This window comes from Monodon monoceros, unplaced genomic scaffold, assembly GCF_005190385.1.
Source record: "Monodon monoceros isolate NGI ecotype Baffin Bay Population unplaced genomic scaffold, NGI_Narwhal_1 Super_Scaffold_13, whole genome shotgun sequence".
NCBI lineage: Eukaryota > Metazoa > Chordata > Mammalia > Artiodactyla > Monodontidae > Monodon > Monodon monoceros.
The window spans coordinates 662,209-678,246 of NW_021703769.1; the positions used below are offsets into that span (position 1 = coordinate 662,209).

Genomic DNA, 16,038 nt, shown 5'->3' on the forward strand with positions numbered 1-16,038 from the left:
TGTACGAGCTCGGCGGTGGGGACGAACGGGCGGGGGCGGTGGGCACGGGGGGGGGGGGGTGACAGGGGGGGGGGGGGGGTCAAAGAGCGGGTGGGGTGTCACAGAGCAGGTGGGGTGTCACAGACAGAGCAGGTGGGGGTGTCAGGGAGCAGGCGGGGTTGTCACTGCGGGCGGGGCTGGGTCAGGAAGCAGAGACCAGGGCCTGGAAACACGCAGCGTCACTGATGGCATGGAAGCTGTGAGAGCCTAAGGTGGCCAGGATCCACTGGAAGAGTTGGGAGTGGGGTGGGGTTGGGGACAGAAGTGTCCCCAGACCTTGTGGGGACTTGAGTCTCGGGTGAGTCTCCTGCAGCTGGAGGTGGGAGAGCTGGGCTTCCCCAGGAGTGTCCCAGGTGTACAAGACCCTCCCTGGCACCCCAGAGGGACTGTTCACCCCTCGGCTTCCCGGCCGGTGGTCGCAGCCCTGAATGCTGGGCCGGCAGGAGGGCCAGGCGCGCGGCTGTCCTGGTAGGTGTGACTGCCTCTGGGAAGAGCGGCTCGGAGCGGGGCCAGGCCAGCCGCCCAGGAGGCCCGCTTGCAGCCCTGTGGGCTCTGCCCAGCGCAGTCATTTCCTGTGACCTCGGCCCCACTCAGCCTTGGTAGAGCGAGTGGCTCTGTAGAGAGGGGTCTGGGAGCGCCACTGTGTTGGGGGCTGGGTTTGCAACTGTGCTTCCCCTGGGGGTGTTCAGGGATTGGGAAGGGGGAGGGCGGGAGCCCCTGTCCTCCGTGCAGGACCGGCCCCACACAGGCATCCTCTCTAGGGATGGCCCGGGCCCCGTGCACTCCCAGGGCTGAGGCCCCCCGGGGCGAGTGAGCCCAGAGGATGAAGACAGTGCCCCAGCCCCAGAGGTGGAGGCCCGGGCTCCCTGGGGTCTGCCGCCGCCGTGCACCCCTCCCCTCTTTCTGCCTGTGACGGGCGGGCCACAGCCCGTGTCCCCGTGTGAGACGTGGATGCTCGTGAGAGCTGGGCTGAGGGCCCCTGGGGCTCCGGCGGGCGGGGGCCCACTCACCTGTCCTCCTGCCACAGACTGATCCCGCCGCTGAACCAGCTAGAGCTGCTTCGGAACCTCAAGAGCAAATCTGGACTCACCTTCAGGTGAGCGGGGGCGCCTGGGCTGGCGCTCGGAGCACGGCGTCTCGGGGCTTGGCAAGGGGCTGGCAGCGGCAGGATGCTGGTGGTCGGGCTGCCGTGGGACCCGGTGACGCCGGTGGCTTTCCGCTTTTGCTGACCCTGGTCTCGGCTCCCATCCTGAGGGCGGCTGGGTGTGGGGTGGGCACAGAGAGGGGAGCTCCATGTGGGGCCAGGAGGCTGGTGCTCTGGCCTGAGGCGGGAAGAAGAGTCCAACCGTGCATGTCCCTGGAGCGTCGGGTGGACACACGCGGTGGCACCTGCTGGTCCTCCCAGTCACAAACCCTGCGACTCCTCGAGCGCTTGATGCAGGAGGGGCGTGCGGAGGAGATGGGCTGGGCTGCAGGAGAGGGGAGGGGAGGGTGCCCGTGACCAGGCCTGTTTGCAGACAAGGAAGGGCTCTCAGTGGGCGGAGCGGCCGGAGTGGGTTGAATGGTGCGCCCCCACCTGCCCTGCAAAGACACATCCATGCCCTGGAACCTGTGAACGTGACCTTATCTGGAAAAAGCCTTCGTGGGTGTGATTAAGTGAAGGACCTCTGCTGTCCTGAGCGTCGATTGTGGAGGAGCTTCCTCCACACTTCCTCTCTGAAAGTTTGTTAACGTCGGTGGTTCTGATGAAAGCGCGTGTCCATAAACACGGGGCGGCAGCAGCCGCAGCCTCAGAACTTCTCGTGACCCCTTCCGGATTCCCTCGTGGTGGCAGGCCGTTCCTGCCCCTCACACGCAGCCCCCGGCCTGTGGGAGCTTGGGGGGGCAGCTGGGCTGTGCACGGGGTCGGCCCGGAGGGCTGCCCGCGAGCAGGCTTGCACTTCTGTTTGCAGGAAGGAGCCCCAGCCGGAGCCGTCCCCAAGGTCAGTGCCACCTGCTCCCGCTGCCTCGGCGCCTGCCCTGTGTCCTCGGGGAGCGCGGGCTGCCTCCGGGCTGTGCATGCTCCTGTGTGCTGCTGAGGGTGGCCCCCTGCCTGCTGGTGATGTGGGCCCTTAAATCACGCTTCCTGTGTCCACGCCCCCTCCCAGGCCCCGGGCCTGCTCAGCAGCTGAGGGGCAGCTCCTGCCCTCCCGTGACTGTAGCCCCTCGGACCGGACGCGGGGGGCTTCCGGGGGAGCAGTCCTACCAGCTCCAGCACAGGGCCTGGGCTGTTCTGAGCCAAGGGCGACCCAGGTGGACACTCCCACGGGGTGTCCCCCCGACACTGCAGGTCAGGGTCAGACGGTGGGAGGAGGGGCAGCTTTGAGGAGGGGTCTTCGCATCACCCCTGTCAGGTCTTGGTTTGTGGAAGGTTTCTCGAGGAGTGGGAGAGGGTCCCCTTTGGGGCAGGGTCTCCTGCCCTGCTTCACAAGCCCTCGGTGGGGACCAGTCTCCCCCTCCCTGGGTCTGTCCAGGCCCCTGCGGTTCTGTTTGCTTTAGGCGAGCTTGAGGCTGGGACCCCAAATGGGGACTCGCAGGGATGTTTCTGCTGGAGGCAGAGGAGGGATGACAGCACCCTGCTGTTTTCCTAGTGTTGGAAAAAAAAAACCCAGATCAGTTAACAACGTTCAAGTTGGTGACCTCCAGCCCGTCCGCGTATCGCTGTGTACCTCTGAGCTCAGGGTCCCCCGGCGCCCCGTCTACACCTGCAGAGGGAGCCCTGTCCCCAAGGCCGTGGGCCAGAGACGCTGCCTGCCCACATTAGTGCCCTCCTGGATCAAAGGCGGCTCGGCTGGCTGCCCAGCTGGGGAGGCGTTGGGCTGAGCCCACCCTCGGCATTCATCGGAAGGGGGCACGTGTCCCCACCCCCACGTCCCCAAAGGGGGATGTCAGCTGGGGCCTGGGGTCGGAAAGGTCGGCAGCGCTTCTGCCCCGAAGCAGCCCAAAGAGCAGCAGTGGTGAACCCCTCAGACCTGGACCAGAGCGGGTTCAGCCCAGGAAGCGACCTCTGTTTTCCTGGGCTGGGAGCGAGGGGGGCCCGACGCGGGGCTGTGGTCAGGGCGGGCTGGGAGGGTCGTGCAGCAGGGCCTCGCGTGCTTTGTGGGATCCCGTCGGTGCTGCCACCTGCCCTTTCCGTGAGCCCCGGGGCCCTGAGGCCGGGGAGGCGGCGCAGCTGCCCTTGGCTCGGCCAGGGTGGGCGCCTCTCTGGCCCTCAGCGCGGCTCGCCCACCCGTCCGGCCCCTCTGGCCTGACGCGGCTTCCTGTGCTCGTCGCCCTGCTTTATCTCCTCTCCCGACAATTTTCGTCTCAGCCTCTCTCTCTCTCTCTCTCCTCTCCTGCCCTCCCTCCCCCAATCTGGAAAATCTTGCCTGCCCCCCAAGTGCCTTTAATCATGTCACTGCCCTTCTCGGGCCCCTTTCACGTCTGCTCTGTCTTTGGGGATGAGGTGGCTGACCCTGAAAGCAGGACTCAAGGTGAGGATACGCGGGAGCCCCCCGGCTCTCCGGCACGTTCTGTGGCTCCCCCCCCCCGCCCCCCCGCTTCCTGCTCCTCCCTCCCTCCCCTCGTGTCCGTGTGTCCCTGCCTGTGACCCAGCGGCTTCCCCTGGGGGCCCCGGGCCGAGGCCCTGGGACAGAGGCCCTGCCTCTCCTGGATGCACACCTGTTAGCCAGGAAACAGGTGGCATTTCTGTTCCCTGACTGGAGCAGCCGTGAGCCCCTTTGTAGCGCCCAGTGCATAGTAGGTCTGCAGGAAATGAGCCTGCCACAGGACCCACGGCAGGGTGGGCCTGGCCCTGGGCTGCCTGGTGAGGGGACCCTGTCCCGTGAAGCACAGGTGGATGGGGTGGACGCAGGGACCCTCCCTCAGCTGCCGTGAGAGCCCCGGTCCTGGCTCAGGATGGGGGCGCGCCCCGTGGCTGTGTGGGCGTCAGACCAAGGCGTGGGGCTGGGGGCGGGGCAGGCGGGGGTCTCAGGCTGTGCTGCTCTGGGTGTGGCTCTGACCTGCCCTTTGACCCACCCCATTTCTGACTGCCCCCGCCCCTCCCATGCCTGGGGGAGCCCCTGTGCCCCAGCCGCTTTGCCCCTGTCCTGTGGCTCCCCTCTTCGTCGTGGGGGGCAGTGTGCCGTGTTCGGGTGCGTGTCTGTCCAGTCTGGTCTTGGTGAGTGTCCGTGGGCGCCTCTTCCACCCTCTCGAGCCCGGGCCCCCCGGGCTTGCCTGCCGGCAGTTCTGATGGGGTGAAGCTCCACTTGGCTGCTGTGGGCAGGAAACCCCAGCGCCAGCCTGGAACCCAGAGGCAACGGGCTGGAGTTGGGGCTCCTCGCCCCCCCGAAGCAGAGGGGCAGTGGTCGGGGGGGGGCCAGGCCACCAGCAGCCCACCTCCCCCTGCTCTGTCCCACTCTCAGGCCGCGCTGTCTCATGCAGGAGCCGCTGGCCATGTGAGGCTGTTTAAGTTTTCGTTACAATTAAAGATAGTCACTGCGGTTAGAGAGCCTCTCCCCAGTCTCGTGTGCTTGGGAGCCAGGCGCGGGGCGGTCGCTTAGGAAACGGTGGGTTTGGCGGTGCTGGGCTGTGGGCAGGCGAGCGCAGCGAAGCTGGTCAAGGTGGGGGCTTGGAAGACCCCGCCCCGCTTGGTCCTCTTTCCCTGGGGAGGAGCCTCCAGGTGGGGCGGGGCGGGGCGGGCCTGGGGACCCCTGGGGGGAGCTGGCCATGGGGATCCAGTCTTTAGGGTCCTTATCTGTCCTACAAGCCCTGGTGGGACTGTGGCTGCCTCGGGGGTGCACTCTGGAAGAGAACATTTGCCCTAAATTTGAGGGGCTCCTGCTGGCGGGGGGTCCAAGTCCTGGGGAGGTCTGCCCCTGTGTGGGTGCGCTCGGTGGACAGCTGGACCCCAGCTCCCTCCACCCGGGGTCGACCTCTAGTTAGTTTTGTTCTACAACCCGAAGTGACTGGGGAAGGTCCCACTGGGGAAGCACGCACGCTCGCAGGGGACTGCATGCAGGGCGAGGCCGGGGCGGCCGAGCGAGGGCTCCTTGAGGAGACTTGACCTTGGCTTGCTGGCGTCAGTGGGGAGATCCTTGTCTGGACGCTGGCAGGGGCCGTCGGTGTTTACGTGAACGTGGGGACGCTGAACACGTTTGTGAGTCAAGACCGCTGGCCGCGTCTGGGTTCCTCAGGCACAGAGTTTGAGAACCAGGGTCTCAGAAGCAAAGGTGGGGGCAGAGAGCGAGGCCCCGGGGAAGTGAAGGGTTTCCTGAAGTTCTTGCTGGTTCTTCTCATTTTTGATTACAAGTTTTCAGGTTCTAGCGCAGAGCTGAGTCTTGGGCCTTTGGGGAGGTTCTTGGGCAGGGTGACCATGGGCAGCGTTTCCTGAAGAGCCGCCCGCAGGTCCGTCTCTGCCCTCAGCACGGGGTGGACTTCACCCAAGGCCCGACCTTGGCAGCCCTTTCAAGTCCAGGAGCCCCAAGCCCCCTTCTCCTTAGCTCCCCTCCAGGGAGGGGCAGCCACTGCCTTCTGGGTAAACCGAGGCCACTTCTGATCGGGCCGCTGGCTGGGTTGGTTTGTGAAGCCAAACTTGCACGTTTTTCCTCTGAAACGTGAGCTTTCTGGAATCCTGTCCTTCTAGAACCAGCACAGCCTCAGCCCATGTATTATTTTTGTTGTTGTTGGCATGAATATAGCAAAAAAAAAAATAATACATCTTTTGAAAGACGTGGCCCCAAACTGACGCTGGAAGGAAAAGGTATTTTTGGAGGAAAAAACTGGGATTTTTTTTTTTCTCTCCAAAAATAGGGACTACTTTTTTTCCAGGCCGACGGAGGACTTTATGCGCGGCTCCCTCGTTCTTCTCACTGAGACGCGAACTCTGTAGCGGGTGCGGCTTGAGCACAGAGCCGCCCCGGGTGGTTGGTGCCTTGTGTCCCTGCGCCTCCTGCCCGCGCGCCCGGCCCAGGCTCCCTCTGGTCGCGTTGGGTCGCCGGCACCCCCGGGACTAACTGTCCTCTCCTCATTTCCAGTAAAGGCAAACGGTGCACAGAGTCCCTGTGTGGATGCTGCCCAGGACACGCTAGGTACCTCAGACACGTCGCTCGGACGACCATTGCTGCACGGCTCTTGTCCCCTCCCGCTCCAAGCACTTTGCTTATTAGAGGTTCTAGATGCGCCAGGGAGAGGCTGCCGCCCGCCCGGCCCCCCAGGCCCCGATTCTGATTGGCAGCTCGCCTCCCGGCCCCTTGGTGGAGCCCTAGGCCCCCTCTGGCTCCAGACGACCGACCGCCTGGGTGATGGTGGCTGTGGAGCTGTAACCCCTTTCCTTCTCCCCATGCCAAACGATGCCGTGCTCCAAGCAGGAGGGGGGCCGGCCAGGGGCTCTGAAAACCAGAAAGGGCGCCTTCAGGGGCCTGACTGCTCTCCCGCGAGCCTTTTTTCCATGGCTCGTCCATCTAGCACCTCTACTATGCACGGGAGGGCCGCTGCCCTCAACCCGGAGCCCGCCCGCCCGCCCGCCGGGAGGCAACTCTGTCGTGTGTGTGCCCGCTCCCCGCGGTCCTGGCACACCAGACACACCGGAAAGCCAGAGGTCCATGGCTCCCCCTCCCACGTGCAGGCCTGGTTTAGGGCAGGCTGGAAACGGGTCGGTGAAAGGCCGCCCGATCTCTGCCCCATGGGCTCCCTGACTGCCGGCACGTTTCCTCTCTCTGTCCCCTATCTGCTCTCAGGGGTGTGGAAGCGTCTGTCCTCCTGCTTGCTCTGGGGCCCCCTCCTGCCCGCCCCTCCCTGACCCGTGCGGCCCTGCAGGTGCACTCACCGGTCATCGTGTGCATGTGGTCCGTGATGGCCCCGGAAGCAGGGGTGCCGAGCGGCGGGCATGGGGAGGGGCCGGGCAGCAGGGTCAGGGCTCCAGGGCGGCGGCATGCTTGCACATCTGCATCCGTGCATGCTCTGAATCCTTCTCGCCCTCGAGAGGGGCCCGGAGGGTCGCCTGCCCCCACCTGCCCGTGCTGCCTGTGTGTTCCTGACGTAAGGCACCGTGGGGGAGGCTCTTGCAGCCCCAGGAGGGGAGATCTGGGGCCCCGGCAGAAGCTGTCCTGCTTGCCCAGAGCTGGCGTCCAGGGTGCTTCTGGCCACAGGCTGGCCGGTCGGGTCGGGGGCTGTGATCAGGCTGCTTGGGAACCAGAAAGGCCAGAGGTGCCCGTAGCCGGGCCAGGAGCCCAGGCCTCACTTGGCCCTGCTGTGTGCGTCTCACAGACGTCACTTCGTCCCCCCCCCCACCCCGCCGCCTTCCCTGGGCATCCAGTCCAGCTGTGGGCCAGGCGGCTCTCTCTGGATGCCGGCTCCCTCCCCGCTGAGCGGGGCCCTGGCCTGCCGTGCAGACCAGGGTGCAGCCGAGCTCAGCGGGGCCCCCGCTTGACTGTCCCTGTTGATGGCTGGCGCCACTTGTTGGGAACTTTGCCCTGGGGAGGGTAGCAGGCAGGGGAGGGGGAGGAGAGGCTGGGCCTCGCTTTCTCCCCAGACCCTCCTGAGCTTGGCCCTGGCCCCGTGTCAGTGCCCCCCACTTGGAAGGTGGGCTGGCCCGTGCTCTTTCCTGGGGGCGGGCTGCCGGAGCCCCGTCCCGCGCATGCTTCTGTCCTTGGCTTGTGAGGTGACGGAGGGTCTCTCTAGACACCTGCAGGACCGTCGGCGTTCGGGCACCTGGAGTTGAGGCAGGCCTGGGGTGGCTGGGGGCTGCGTGCCTGTGAGCCCTGAGCTGTGATGACCGTGGAAGTCCAGACAGCCACCCGTGGCCTCCTCCAGCAGGGCACCCCTCCCTGGTCTGAGCAGTCTGAGAGCCAGGGACGGCAGGGCCAGGCCAAGGCCAGGGAAGGCTCCTTCCTGGGGCTCTGTCATCGCGGTCAGCTGCATGGGCCCAAGTTCTGGGGGCCCCTGTGGTGCACGGGACAGCAGGCCCAGCAGGGGTCCCCAGCAGTCCTGGCTTGGTGGGGCCCTTGTTTCACGGTCTCCCTGGACCAGCTGGTGGTCTCCTTCGGGAACAAAGGAAGGAGAGGGTTATCTTCATAGCAGCCTCCATAGCCTGGCTCTGCTACCTCTCGGTCCCCACCCCTGTCTGGGCCTCGTGCCGGGCACAGCAGTTACAGGCTTGCAGACACCCCGGCTCCTGTGTTCATGGGGTCTCTGGAGGAGCCGCCCCGCTGAGTGGGCTCCATGCCTCGGGCCTGAGAACCAGCACAGATGGTCTTGGCTGCCTGGGGGCTGGTGGGCAGGGGCAGGGGCACCGGCCTGGACCACAGTGTGCGGGCTGGCTGGACCAGGCCACGGGCTGCTTCTTGTCCATGGTGGGCCATTTCTGCGCCGTCTGACGACGTGTCTCTGCTGTGGGTCCCCTTTGGGCCGATGGAAGCAGCTGACCCGGGCCATCTGTGGTGGGGCTGGCGCTGTCTGAGGGATTAACTGGTGGTGGGAGCTTCCCAGCGACAGCAGAGGCCCTGCCAGACACCCATGCGGGCTGGTCCCAGGCCCCAGGGCGGCGCAGAGCCCCCTCGGGAGGTTCTGAGTGTGGCCCCTGAGTGTGGTGGCGTGAGTGGGTTCATGGGGGCCTCACTCTCCTCCTGGGCAGGTGGTGGAAACTGTCCACGGGAGGAAATGAGTGGCCGCCTGGCCCCGGGCCTGACCTCACCCTGACCAGAGACCGCCCTTGTCTCCTGCCTGCTGCCTGGAGGGTGTTAGAACCAACAAACGTGGGGTGTCAGACCCGTCTCCATGGTTACCAAGAGACGGGGTCAACGAGGCCCAAAGACCCTCACGGGGCTGTGGCTGTACGGCCGTGGTCGCCCCCTGTCTGCGGCCTCGGGCCGGGGCTCGGCCGGCACCCGTAGCATCCCTCCGGAAGTGTGGACGTTCCGTTCCTGGCCGTGTCCTGGTGGGGGGTGGAGCCTGTGCGCCCTGGGTGGAGGGGAGGTGGGCAGACCCTGGCCCTCGTGCTGCTCTCCGTGCTCCCCGCCCCCCGACCTGTTTCGCCAGGCAGCTCCCTGGGGTTCGGCCGAGGGGCCCGGGGGCCAGCTGCAGACCTCACCCTCCTGACCTGGGGCAGTTACGGGGGTGGAGGGCAGGCACGGTAACCGCTGGAGTGGCCGGGGGCCCTCAGGAGGTGCCCAGGGAAGAGCTGTCATTGCCCAGGGCATTTGAAGAGGGAGCCTGGTTGACAGTGTGGCGAGGTCTCAGGCACCTTTTGGCAGTAGCTGAAGGTGATTTCAGAGCCCACTGACCACTCCCCGGCCAGGCTGAGTGCTGAGCGGGCCCCGGAGAGCCTGTGGTGGAGCTGACCTGTCCCCGCTCGCCCTAGCGACCCTCCCGCCCTGGCCCGTGCTCCATCCCACGGCCAGGGCACCCCGTCCACCCACCAGGAGCCAGCGGGAGCGAGTGTTCTTTGCAGAGTGACCTCTCTTGCTGTCTTTCTGTGTGTCTGTCCGTCTGTCGGTTCTCGCGGGAGCAGTCAGAAGGTCAGTTTGAAAGACCGTGTCTTCTCCAGCCCCCGCGGCGTGGCTGCCAAGGGCAAGGGGTCCCCTCAGGCCCAGACCGTCCGGCGGTCGCCCAGCGCCGACCAGAGCCTGGAGGACAGCCCAAGCAAGGTGCCCAAGAGCTGGAGCTTCGGGGAGCGCGGCCGCGCGCGGCAGGCCTTCCGCGCCAGGGGCGCCGCTTCCCGGCAGAACTCGGAAGGTAGGTCGGGCAGCCCTCGAGTTGGGGTTTGCTGTCCTGGAGCTCCATGCGATGGGGCCACAAGGGCTTGTCCTCTTGCGTCGGGCTCTGGTCCCCGAGCTCCGTGTTTGCCAGGCCCACCCGTGGAGCTGGTGCCGGCGCATCACTGCTTTTACGGCTGACGTTCCCCGCGTACTCTGTGTGGACGTATCCCACTTTGTCCTTCTGTCTGTGCACAGGGTGCCCTCTTACACCCTTGTGGTGGCTGCTCCCTGAGGAGCACAGTGGAGGGAAGCAGGCTGGAAAAGCAGGACGGGGGCGGGCTGGAGTGTGGGTGTGCCCGGCGGAGGCCCCCTCAGACACGCGTGCGCTGCGGGGCCGGAACACTAGCCCCCCTCCATCCCGGGGGTGGCCCAGCCCCTCACGGGCTGTGTCCTTCCACCCAGAAGCAAGTCTCCCAGGGGAGGACATTGTGGACGACAACAAGAGCTGCAACTGCGAGTTTGTGACGGAGGATCTGACCCCGGGCCTCAAAGTCAGCATCAGGGCCGTGTGGTGAGGACCCGGCGGGCGCCCTCGCAGAGTCGTCCAGAGACGCGGGGCCTTGGGGGGCTGGTGTGAGGGCATGCGCTCGGGAGGGATGCCTCGCGGCCGACACCCCTTCAGTCTGGCCCCCGCGGCTCACGAGGCACTTGCCGTCCCAGCCGTCGCCTGCATCCCAGGTGCCAGGTGCCCAAGGCTGCTAGTAGACGGCTGGGAGCTGCCGCGGCACAGGGGTTTCTGGGTGGACACGGGTCCTCTGCGCAGCGGGGCCCAAGTGTGGCTGGGGTACGAGACAGGTGGGTGGCCCAGATGACAGGGCCGAGTCATCCAGCAGACGTTCTCGGAGATGCTGGGCAGGCCAAGGCAGGTGGGCGCTGGGGGGCTGCCTTCGGTGATCTCTGCCCAGGGCTCACAGCCTGCCGACCACCCCTCCAGTGTCATGCGGTTCCTGGTGTCCAAGCGCAAGTTCAAGGAGAGCCTACGGCCCTACGACGTGATGGACGTGATTGAGCAGTACTCGGCTGGCCACCTGGACATGCTATCCCGCATCAAAAACCTGCAGTCCAGGCAAGAGCGCCTCCCCTGCCTGCCTGGCCCCGGGGGCGTGGAGCGGGGTCCTCCGGGCCAAAGCCGGGCGGGGCTAGGGACAGGGGCGCGGCGCAGCTGCACACTCCTGCCAGAGGCGGGGCGGCGACGCGCTGTGGGCGCAGCGGCCGGCCCTGCTAGCTGCCACATCTGGGCCCTTCCTCTCCGGCCCCGCGTGGGCTTTCTCCCATGTCCTGGTGTGGTCTGTTTTTAACCTTTCTGTTGTCTCTCTCTTCTCTCCTGCCCGTGCTGCGATGGGCAAGCGTGTATGTGTTGTGCACACACACGGGCGTGCATATGCACACACGTGAACGCACGTGTCCAGGCCTTGGGTGCATGTGTGTGTACACGTGTGTGTACAAGTGCATGCATGTGCATGTGTGCACGCGGGTGCAACACATGTTTTGGCAAACGTGTGTGGGTGCGCGCATGTGTCTGTGTGTGCTGTGCCATGTGTGTCGTGTGTCCACGCACGTATGTTGCCCACGTGTGCCCGTGTGTGTTGGGGAGGGGAGCTAGTTCTGTTGAGAGGTGAAGGTGCAGGTTTCCGTGGGCCCATCAGGCAGCAGCTAGGCCACGTGGCACCTCTTCCTCCAGAACGGAGGGCTGGTCGTCCCTCCCCAGTGCACAGACGGATTCCCACGGCCGGAGCAGGCGGTGGGGCTGGACATGTGCCTGGTGGGCCGCAGCCGGGCACACGCTGGCGCTGCCATCTCTGGCCCCATGTGAGCACTGGCTTGCTCACCCCAGGAGTCAGCTGTACACACGTGTATACAGACACAGCAAGGACCCAGGACGTGCACACACACAGACCCATGTCCACTCCCACATGCCCACGTGTGCCAGCACGCGTGTGTACACACATAGCCATGCTCTAAGCCTTGTGCTCACATGTGTGTCCTATAGGACCGACACACACACACCGAGTACGTGTGTGCTCGTAGGCACGCACCGTCCACACACAGACGAGCGGGCGCACACACGTGTGTCTGGTGCCTGGGAGGAGGCCCGTGGCTGTCGTGGGTCTCTCCCGGAATGGACCCCGCCTTCCTGCCGGTCAGGCCCCTCCTGGGGTCCCTCCAATGAGGTGGCTGCCGGTTCTCTGGCCCTGAAGCCTAGGCCCTGGCCGTGGGGGTCTGGGTCGTTGGGGCAGTCCTGGGGTCAGCCCAGATCCCAGCCCCACGGCAGGTGGCGTCTCCCTGCCCTGCTCAGGATGCCAGGGGAGGGGCCCCTCTGGGCCTCCGGCTGCTCCCGTGGGGTGAGGCCAGGGCACAGCCCCTCCCTGTCCCCAGGCTCAGGCCGGGAGGCCATCTGCTCAGCGGCCTCCTTGAGCATTGAGTAGACCTGTGTGTTTGCGCGAACACGCGTGCAGTTGTGCACATGTAAATAATGTGCGAGAGCGTGCACGTGTATACGTGAGTAAGTACACGTGTGCCCATGCGTGCAGACTTGAGGGTGTGTACATGTGTGCGAGCGTGCATGTGTCCACGTGTGTGTGCAGGTGTGAGCACACGCGTGCGCATGAGAGGCCACCCTGGGTCTTGACGGCCGGCCCGCCGCCACTCATGATAGCAGTTTTTTTTCACGAGGCTCTTCTGTCCTAGGCCGTCCCCTCTCCCTCCCCTTCTGTCTGGAAAACAGACGAGACAAACAGACCCCCGCAGGAACCAGATGTCTGTCGCTTGCTGGCAGGGCCTTGGTGTCTTTCCCGGGGCCCTTTGGCACTTTGCTGCCAGCTGCCAGCGTCCTTGGACGTGCACCCTTGCCCGGGCAGACGGTGCGCCGCGAGCTCGTGGCCTCACCCAGTGCTCGCTTGACCACATCTGAGGTCACGGGAGCGCAGTGTCCCTGCGTCCCGTTTGTAAGAAAGGTCACGGCTGCTCTCAGCGGGTCATTCATTCTGTCTCTGCAAGTTTCCGGCTGCCTCCCCTTTCATGTTGCTTCACGATGCATTTTCCTGGTGTCTCTTTTCTTGTTTACTCGCCAGGATAGATATGATTGTGGGCCCCCCACCCCCTTCAACTCCCCGGCACAAGAAGTACCCCACCAAAGGACCCACGGCCCCTCCGAGAGAGTCACCCCAGTACTCACCTAGGTCAGGATGCCGAGCCTCCCGCTTGTCTCTGTGGAATGGCCAGCCCCCTTCGCTCCAGCCACATGACGGCAGCACCCGCTCTGCTCGACGGGACGGAGGGGCTGTTTCTCTGTCCCTGACAAAACGACGTCCTCTGCAGGCCCTGGCGGGCTGGGTTGGGGTGCCCTTGAGCTGCTTCTCTTGGCGGGGTCCTGGGGAGGCTGTCTGGGGGGCTCCTTTCCACCGACCCCTGTGTGGCGTCCGCTGGGGGTGGGGGCTCCCTGGGCAGAAGAGGGCGGCAGCCCCCCAAGGATCAGGTGCGTTTAGACGTGGGGCCCTGCCCCAGCACCGCCTCAGACCCCTGCCACCACCTGCCGGTGGGTCGACCTGGGCTGCTGTGTGGACTGAGCACGTCCTGGCGGGAGCCCAGCTCCCGGGGAGTCCCCAGAGCTCTGGGGGCTCTATTTCCGGTTTTCACCGTGGTCAGAGTTATTGAAGAAGACGATCCCAGCCAGTGGGCAGAGTGGGGGGCAGGCAGTGAGGCGGTGAGTTAGCAGAAGCAGGCTCGTTGGTGATGAATTCAGACTTGGGAGCCTTCCTGCTCCCCCAGAGCATGGAGATGATGGCTGCGACCCGCCCCCCAGCAGGTCTGGGAGAGCAGAGCCCAGGGCAAGGATGTGGGGTGAGGGCGGACACGCCCGGCCGAGTAGGCAGAGGGGCCCAGGGGCGTCCCGGAGGCCGGCAGGGATGCTGGCAGCTGGGCCATTGGAGTGACTGGGGGCGCCCGACCCTTGTGTGCCCAGGTTTCTGTGCGTGAGGCCGAGGGTCAGTGTGTGCTGGGCATCTCAGCCTGGCGGCTCTCCCATGAGAAAGGAATTTCCTGGGGAGCAGGCCTGACCCCGGGCAGCCCAGACAGTGTTTGCCGCGTCCCCCGCTCTGCCCGTGTCCCCCAGCCCCAAGGAAGCTGTACCCTGAGACAGAAGCCCACCCTCCTGGGCATTGCTGCAGGGCACAGGGGCTGGGCGTTCAGAGCCACGGGCTGGGAAGGCCCTGCCAGCCCTTGGAGCCCCGCAGGCCTCCCGGACCACTGCAGCCAGATGCCCACAGAGGAGCCAGAAGGACGGGTTAAGCCCGAGGCCCAGGGGAGGGGGTGGCACAGGCTCCACGAAAGACCCACCGGGGGCAGCTCCAGGCTGACCCTGGGCCAAGGCTCCCAGGGGAGAGGCCGGGAGGGCGGCCCGTCATGTGGCAGGGGTGAAGGCGCTGAGCGCCCGTGCCTGGACTGTGTGGACGCCTGGAGCACCAGACAACCCTCCTCCCGCTCTGTCCCCACTGGCGTCTGCTGGGAGCCCGAGGGCCCCACGTCCGCCCTGCCACCGCATGATCGAGCATGACGCCCCGCGGAGCATGAGAGGCTGCCCCGCGGCCTACGCAAATCCTGATCCCCGCCTGCTTTCTGCGACAGCAAGGACAGAGCACCCTGAGCCCCGACAGGCAGTTAGGGCTGTGCTGTGGGTGAGGACGGCAGCCGAGCAGGCTGGCAGCTCCCGTGACGCTGCTTGCGGAGTAGGAGCTGGCGCCCCTCCCCACTCGGGAGCTTGGGTGGCGCACTTTGTGCATGAGGCTCCAGAGAAGCGGCGGGGCTGTGTGGCCTGTGCCTGGGTGGCTGTCCCGCCCAGCTGCACCCTGGCCCTGGTGCATTTGCCCAGCGTCCACGTGGCTGCACTTCTGGGGCTCAGGGTGTCGGGCGCCCACCCTGCCACTCCCAAGGTCCCTTCCGAGCCCCTCAGTGGCCCTTCCCGTTCAGCACAGGGGACAGGGGATGCCGCATGGGTCAAGCAGAAGGCCCCCTCCCTGAAGGAGGCCTCCTTCCCCTCTTGTTGGCATTCGTGACTGATGGCCTCGTTTGGGGTCACCTCAGCTGCGTCCTGCTTCTCCCACATGCGTGCGCACACACAGGCCCACGCACTCTCACACAAGTGCACGCACAGGCATGCACGGTAAGCACACACGTGCGCACGCACGGGCACGCACGGACCCCCTCTCTGGTCGCCGGCGGCTCTGTCTGTCCCCTCCTCTGGTTGTGCGTTGGTGGTTCCCTGTGTTGGTCTGTGTCCCCTCCCCCCGTCCGGCGCACGGCGCGAAGTCCTCACGCCCCCCTGCTTCTGTGGTTCCCGCTGCAGACGTTTAACTCCGTCCCCTCCAGACCCCGGGTGGGCAGGGGCCTCGGCGGCACGTTATCCAGGAGCAGAGCTCGGGGGTGGGGGCGGGGGAGCCGAGGGGTGCTTGGCCCCAACTCCCTTCTCTTTACCCCTTGCTAATGTGCCAGCCCCACTGGAATGGAACGGTCGGGGGACAGGCCCCGAGGGCAGCGGAGGGCAGGACGAGGGCCAGGCGCCCGGGGTCCATCTGTCCTGGTTCCTCGCTGCCCCCCGGCCGGCTCTGGATTCAGCCCGGAGCCTGGATCTGGTGGCTGCGGCCTGGCCCAGGAGGAGAGGGCCACGGGCTCCGCCGCTCCCACCTGAACTCACGCTGGGGACGGGGTCTCTTCCCGGCAGAGTGGACCAAATCGTGGGGCGTGGCCCGGCCATAGCAGACAAAGACCGAGGCAAGGGCCCGGCTGAGGCAGAGCTGCCCGAGGACCCCAGCATGATGGGACGGCTGGGGAAGGTGGAGAAGCAGGTGGGAGAGTCTGGGGGTCCTGGGGTGTCGGCACAGATGCTGCGGGGGAGAGCTCAAGCTTTGGGGGGAGGAAGGGCTGCTGTGTTTGGACCCTGGGCCCCCAGGAGCAACCCCCGGGCCTGGGGCACTTCCCTGACAGGAGCTGAGGAAAGGAATGGCCAGTTCTTACCCTCTGTAGAGTTTGCTCTGAGGGGTGAACCCACAGCGGACACAGGGTGGCCCAGACAAGCAGGAGGGTCCGTGTTTGAAGTCCTGAGGCCACACACACTGACGGGTGGGGTCAGAGGCTGAGCTGCTGTGGGGGGTCTGCCCTCCATTGCCTCTGCACCTCTGTGGGAAACATCCTGGGCCGCCCCCCCTTCTGGGGAGCAGCCCAGTTTCCCCCC

General features: G+C 66.1%; 1 protein-coding gene across 4 annotated transcripts in view; it reads left to right on the top strand.

Annotated features, from left to right (window-relative positions):
* KCNQ2 (potassium voltage-gated channel subfamily Q member 2) overlaps positions 1 to 16,038 on the top strand; it is a 52,628-nt gene that overhangs the window by 35,626 nt on the left and 964 nt on the right. For 2 of the 4 annotated variants that reach the window (XM_029220961.1, XM_029220963.1), the window contains 6 exons: positions 1,067 to 1,135; positions 1,992 to 2,021; positions 9,566 to 9,789; positions 10,215 to 10,323; positions 10,747 to 10,878; positions 15,529 to 15,652. In XM_029220961.1, the coding sequence (XP_029076794.1) occupies positions 1,067 to 1,135; positions 1,992 to 2,021; positions 9,566 to 9,789; positions 10,215 to 10,323; positions 10,747 to 10,878; positions 15,529 to 15,652 (688 nt within the window). Of the gene's footprint in view, positions 1 to 1,066; positions 1,136 to 1,991; positions 2,022 to 6,092; positions 6,147 to 9,565; positions 9,790 to 10,214; positions 10,324 to 10,746; positions 10,879 to 15,528; positions 15,653 to 16,038 lie in introns of all 4 variants that reach the window. The other 2 variants (XM_029220960.1, XM_029220962.1) reach the window with 2 other exon arrangements.